The sequence below is a fragment of the Nuphar pumila genome, chromosome 2, assembly GCF_984573655.1.
Source record: "Nuphar pumila chromosome 2, dmNupPumi1.hap1.1, whole genome shotgun sequence".
Taxonomy (NCBI): Eukaryota; Viridiplantae; Streptophyta; class Magnoliopsida; order Nymphaeales; family Nymphaeaceae; genus Nuphar; species Nuphar pumila.
The window spans coordinates 49,542,361-49,549,367 of record NC_143250.1 but is presented as its reverse complement, the minus strand read 5'-3'; the positions used below and the strand labels follow the sequence as shown (position 1 = coordinate 49,549,367).

General features: G+C 36.6%; 1 protein-coding gene across 1 annotated transcript; it reads right to left on the bottom strand.

Moving 5' to 3' along the window:
* Positions 1–6,218: 6,218 nt before the first annotated feature.
* LOC149845438 (signaling peptide TAXIMIN 2-like) lies at positions 6,219–6,582 on the bottom strand. Its single transcript, XM_089997625.1, has 2 exons — positions 6,485–6,582; positions 6,219–6,353 (listed from the first exon to the last, which is right to left on the bottom strand). The coding sequence occupies exons 1-2, from the start codon at positions 6,580–6,582 to the stop codon at positions 6,230–6,232; spliced, it is 222 nt and encodes a 73-aa protein (XP_089853751.1). The 3' UTR covers positions 6,219–6,229.
* Between the last annotated feature and the right edge of the window lie 425 nt (positions 6,583–7,007).

Sequence of the window (7,007 nt, the reverse complement as noted above, 5' to 3'; positions counted from 1 at the left end):
GACCCATACATTAAGTATAGTTAATACGTAACATTAAGTTCTATATGTGTGTACATGGTTCGGTAAAATAAGTTTATGTTAAGTGTAGACGATTTGATCTGGAGTTGCGAAGAAAACATCCACAACTCACTGATGCAGAAGTACAGAAAGAACGTGAAAATAAATTTGTGGCATGGTTGAAAGAGTTGGTAAGGACGATTGTATACATTTTTTCCCTTTATATAACAATAAGATATTTAATTTGTCATGATCATAGTCCTTGTTTGTGCTTTTAGGTCCACCATGGTGATGTTAAAGATCAAGGAATATGTGATTTACAAAATGATCCGTCTAAAGTTGTGCAGTGTTACAACGAGTACATCGTAAATGGTTATCGTTTCCATACAAAAGACTACGGTATCAACAAGTCAATGATGAATAGTGGTGTGTGCGTCAAGGGTAGCAGCTATGGTGAAAATGAACATGACTACTACGGTGTTATAGAAGAAATAATGGAGTTGACTTAGGCACAAATAATAGCTTAACTTTATTCAAGTGTCAATGGTTTGATCCCACAACAATTAGAGTCGACAAAGTCTCAGGCATTGTGGAGGTGAATGATAAGTTAATGTTTGGAACATATGAACCATTCATATTAGCCTCGCAAGCTCAACAAGTGTACTATACATCATATCCAACTACAAGGAAGTCAGATAGAAGTGAATGGTGGGCAGTTTGTAAGGTGAAATCTAAACTATACCCCGAGTATGATCATTTACAGAAAGACAAGATTGCTGAAGATGATAAATACTATCAATCAGATGATATATATGACTTCTCTTATGGTCATGATGTCGCACATGGTATGCATGTCATATCTCCATTGGCTGATGGCACATGCATGAAAGAATGTGATCCAAATGATATACGAAGTGGATGGGCACTAAATGAAGAAGAAGAAGATAATGACGAATAGGAGGAGGAGGAGGAAGAAGACTATGAAAGTCAGACAAGTGATGATGAGTCATTCACAAGCTAGTGAAATACAACTTGTAATACAATTTGATCTGAATGATCTAAATGATTAGAATGATGTGAATGTATTGATTTGAATATATTGAAATGTGTTGCAATGTTTGAATGTCTTGCATGAAGTTTTTTTCAATTTGATATGAATAATTTGAATGTATTGAAATGTGTTGCAATATTTGAATGTCTTGCATGAAGTTTTTTTTAATTTGATCTGAATGATCTAAATGATTGGAATGATTTGAATGTATTGAAATGTATTGTATTGATTTGAATATATTGAAATGTGTTGCAATGTTTGGATGTCTTACATGAAGTTTTTTTCAATTTGATATGAATGATCTGAATGATTAAAATGATTTGAATATATTGAAATGTATTGCAATGTTTGAATGTCTTGCATGAAGGTTTTTTCAATTTGATCTAAATGATTATAATGATTTGAATGTATTGAAATGTATTGTATTGATTTGAATATATTGAAATGTGTTGTAATGTTTGAATGTCTTGCATAAAGTTTTTTTCAATTTGATATGAATGATCTGAATGATTAAAATGATTTAAATGTATTCAAATGTATTGTATTGATTTGAATATATTGAAATGTGTTGCAATGTTTGAATGTCTTGCATGAAGTTTTTTTCAATTTGATATGAATGATCTGAATGATTTGAATGTATTGAAATGTATTGTATTGATTTGAATATATTGAAATGTGTTACAATATTTGAACGTCTTGCATAAAGTTTTTTTCAATTTGATCTGAATGATTATAATGATTTGAATGTATTGAAATGTATTGAAATGTATTGTATTGATTTGAATATATTGAAATGTGTTGTAATGTTTGAAAGTCTTGCATGAAGTTTTTTTCAATTTGATCTGAATGATTAGAATGATTTGAATGTATTGAAATGTATTGTATTGATTTGAATATATTGAAATGTGTTGCAATATTTGAATGTCTTGCATGAAGTTTTTTTTCAATTTGATATGAATGATCTGAATGATTTGAATGTATTGAAATGTATTGTATTGATTTGAATATATTGAAATGTGTTCCAATGTTTGAATGTCTTGCATGAAGTTTTTTTCAATTTGATATGAATGATCTGAATGATTTGAATGTATTGAAATGTATTGTATTGATTTGAATATATTGAAATATGTTGCAATGTTTGAATGTCTTGCATAAAGTTTTTTTCAATTTGATCTGAATGATTTGAATGTATTGAAATGTGTTTTATTGATTTGAATATATTGAAATGTGTTGCAAAGTTTGAATGTTTTGCATGAAGGTTTTTTGAATTTGATCTGAATGATTAGAATGATTTGAATATATTGAAATGTAATGCAATATTTGAATATATTATCAATATATTTTAATTTGTTAGAATATGATTCGTGGAGGACACAGTCGTCGAGCACCCAGTGGTAGCCAGTCTGAGCCTTCATCTTCACGGACTCCTTCGATAGGTATATCATTTAAATAATTATGTATTTGATTAGTTAAAATCACATTATATGAATTTCTAACTCATTGTTTTGTAGGTGTTGTTTCGCCTACACATGACCCACATACGTCGGATGCAAGGTCTTCTCCGTGTGACCCACGATAAGTAATTCAAATAGTGTATATCGATGGTCGACCGTAAGTATTTCATTGTCACTTGATCAATATTTAACTTATAAAAAATGTATATTGACGGTCGATTGTTAATGTGTAGTTTTTCATGTGCAGTGCGAGGTTTGAGCAGCAAGAAGTAATATGAAAAATTATAAAGTCATTATTACATCATCTTCTAGGACCGGTAGCGCAATGGAAAGAGTACCCGAGAGAGGTGTTGGACAGCTTAATTTTCTCATTCATGGTATGCAATCATTTATCATAACAAGCAGTGTTTTATTGAAATATGTGCTAACATTCTGAAAGTATTTATAGGCCTCCCATCGCTTTGCGAGTGCAAATGAGGAAAAGGACGCGAGGGTAGTGTGGCAGAAGGTGGCTGGCAATCGATTTACCGACGTGCTGCACAATATGAAGACTGCAGCAAAAAAAGCATCTGGTGGGATAAATGATCCATTGCAGTGGAAGGACCATGGGCCGGCTACTGTCAGGAGAGATTATTGGGAGTCATGTGCGACAAGTAGACGAGAAATGATTTTTGAAACCGCTCAGCAAAGGCTGCACAAAATCAAGCAGCGATGCCCGATGCGTATCTACACATAGGTGGATCTAGGACTTTTGGGAGCCACCAGAAGAAAATAGTAAGGTATCAATATATATATATATATATATATATATATATATATATATATATATATATATATATATATATATATATATATATATATATATATATATATATATTGTCAAATTTGTGAGTATTTCTGCATACTTATTAATCAATTTTTTACATCATGTCATATTGCAGGAAGCAGAAAAAAGAAACATTGTGCCTTACAAGGATGTGTTTGTTGAAACACATAAACGTAAGAGCACGGGAGATTTTGTATCAGAGAAGGCGAGAGCGACAACAATATGTATTTATTATATTAATAAACATTGTAATATACAAGTTACTTTGAATTATGTTATCATAAACATTATAATTCTTAATTATTAATTCATATTCTAATTATTACTTTGTAGGAGTCATACGAGCAGCAAATGATACAACGATATGGCGATGACTCCACTCAGCATCCGTCTTTTGATCCTGCAGCATGGGTGACTGCTACAGGTGAGCCCAAAAAGGGTCGTGTGTTCGGGTTTGGGAGTAACATGAACACCACACCAGTCGTTGCCTCCTACAGCTCGGGCTCACAGAGTTCTCTTGCCAACATCAACTCCCAACGTCCTATTGACCCTGCTATGTCTTGGGATAGTGTTTATCAGCGTCTTGAGGACAAAATGCAACACTTTTCAAATAAAGTCATTCTCAACCTTGTCCGTAATGAGTTGTGCAACTTTTTTCAAGACAGTAGAACTTCATCTGCATTCAACATGAGCTCATGTACCCGTCAGGTATGTATGATTGAATTGCTATAAAATTTTTCTTATAATTTTGTTAATGTCCTTCAGTTTATTACTAGTCTATTTGTCATTCATCCATTTACTTTGTTGCATTAGATTAGATGGATTGCATATAATTTATGTCATTATGTTTTGTTTATAAATACTAACATTTTTGTTCTCTTTTATAGGATGATGGAGATGATCAGTGTAGAGGAACTGTGGAGGCATGGAGGAAGGGGCAGATTGAGAAAATAAAGAGGATGATGCCCAAAATCTTGGCGAGGATTAGATTTTTTGTTTAATTTGTTTGACAAACTTGTAACTAATTATAACTTCGCAAGGATTGTACTTGGTAGTTAAAGTTTGCTTAATTTAGCATTTCTGTTTAATTTGTATGCAGTTTTTATTTCTACTGTTTTTTTATAAGCAGGATATATAAATTGTACGAGAAATTTTTCTTGATTTTTAAAATATTTCAAAAAAAAATAAAATTTTTATTACAAATTAGCGACGGAGTAGCGACGGATATTATCCGTCACTACTCCATCGCCAATTTGAGGTAGTCGTCGGTTTGCGGTGAAATTTAAGTCGTCGCTAATGTCCATCGCCAATTAGCGACGGATATTCATCCTTCAATGAATGGTAGCGACGAAAATAGCGACGGATTGGCGTCAGATAAATTTCGTCGCAATTTAGCGACTAGGGTTATGCAACTGATGATATCTGTCACAAAATCCGTCGTAAACATGTATAGCGACGGATTAGCGATGGATAGCATCTGTCGCCATTACGCATTTTTCTTGTAGTGGAAGAGGAGAAACGAAGCGCAGGGAGGGAAGAAGAGGGGCCGCGATGTGAGGGCCTCCCATCTTCCCTCTCGTGTTTTTAAAACATGGGGGGGGGGGGAAGAAGAGGGTTTAAAAGAAACCCTCGCCCCTCCGTGTTTTAACCCTAATGGGCCTGGATCGGGTCCGGCCCTGACTCAGGTCCGATTTTTTTTTTTTTTAATTCATGAGCTTTTACATTTACCATCACTAACCTTGAAAAAGTACTATGATTGTGTTTTAGTGACACTAATGCTGCAATGCCATTTATGTGCAGCATTAATGGCATGACAAGGTCATGTAAGCCTAAACCAAAAAGAGTGGTCCATAATCCACATGAGGCTTGGATGCTGTTTGCCACGAGGTACCAGTTGCATTATCATAGCGCTGTCAACAAGTCAGATATCTGACCTACATAATGCAACCAGTATTTGTTTATATACTTAAAAATACGTACACAATATTGTCATCTGCCCGGTCAGGTTCGGCAAAAATCATAGCTCAAGCCTTACCCATATGTTATACCAACCGGACTCCGCTTGTCTGGCAGCAGCAGTTAGTGCACTTCACCTTGTGTTGGGACATTGCAAGTTCGAATCCCAATAGTATATGGTTGTATAACTGGTAGGGGGTCTGCCTAACCCCAGATTTCGCTGTCAAAGAAAAAGCCTTACCTGCGTGTTAGATCAGGTTCGAGTCGATTCAAGTAATATTCAGGTTGGAATCTTTAAGCTCATACCCAGTTATCTGGGTTTGGGTTAGGTTGGCTACCGGACACCATATCGATCCATTGACAGTTTTAAGGAGGTATTTGATTGCATGGACAGTAGCATCCCTACTGTCCATGTCCCACACACCTGACGCAAGCGATGGATGAAGGAGACTCAGACGAAAACTCAGCTTGTCCGTGACACCTTTGTGCCCGTCCAGCAGTGTTCATACAGGATTGTTACACAGTCCTGTCCACAATCAAACGGGCCCTGATAGGACCCCATCAGGTACCTTGGACGTCCAACGACAGGCTAGGACTAGTCTCATTCTCACCTGGATGTGGAATGTTTTTAGTCATCCGGATGCATCAATTGGACGGCTAGGATTATCATAGGATCCTCTGTATCATACGTCATAGGATAGGATACTTTTTGTGAAGAATGAAGAGATGGGGAACAACGGAATAAGTCTCCCCATTGGAGACCCTTCAAGTGCAAAACCAATACCAACCACAAACCATACAGAAACACTCGAATCAATGCACGGAATGATTAAAGAAGAAAGAGAGGTAATAACAAACGAGTCTTGACAGATGAAATGTAATGAATTCACCAACCGAACAATGTGCAATATTGAGAAAGCATAAGGGAGGGAGAGCATGGCGGTCTTAACATGGGATCAAGTCGACGAACCATCGTATAACACCGATGGGAAGTTGTACAATATCAACGGCAAGGTTGGCCAACCAGGCGAAGCATGCACAGCACGGGCACAGGCAACTAAGCACCGACCTGTATCCAATCCAATCAACCAACATGTCAATTATCAAGAGAGAGAGAGATATGGCTTTCCCATGGCCCATTGTCAAGAGGGAAACGAATACAGGGAAGGAAAAAGAAAGTTGGGAGATTGGAGAGCTCACCCAATTAACCAAACGACGGCCCCAACGAGTGCAAGAACCAAGGCCACCAACGCGAAGGGCAACCCGATCAGGAAACCAAGAGGCCTGCATTCCTCCATCCTCCCTCTCTCTCCCTCCCTCTCCTTCGAGACAACCAATGCAGTTTTTTCGCTCCACTACAACCGTCTCTCTCTCTCTCTCTCGTTGCTATGGTTTGTTTAAATTAGAAGAGGGGTCGACGTTAATCGGACCTACAAAATTCAAAATATTGAAACGGCTTAGAATGTAAATGGTTCTGATTAGGATAGGTTCTAGACAATACCATATTCGACCAATAGGATGTTCGCTGAATGCAGGGGCGTAGCTAGGATTCATGTGTGTGTTGGTGGTGGTGGGGGGGGGGGGGGGGGGGGAAACAGGGGTGTAGCAAAAAAAAAGGCGTGATAGTCTGGGGTTTGGGGGCAGCGCCCCCAAAATTTTTTTTTGAGATAAAATAAAAAATGCCTATAATTATTAATAAAAAACTATTTCATATGGACAAATC

Bases quoted from the DNA above. Each gene is read 5' to 3' on its own strand.
- LOC149845438 (XM_089997625.1), bottom strand. From the start codon at position 6,582: ATGGAGGAATGCAGGCCTCTTGGTTTCCTGATCGGGTTGCCCTTCGCG. The intron at 6,354-6,484 runs GTGAGCTCTCCA...GATTGGATACAG, and splicing joins GCCGTCGTTTGGTTAATTGG to GTCGGTGCTTAGTTGCCTGT.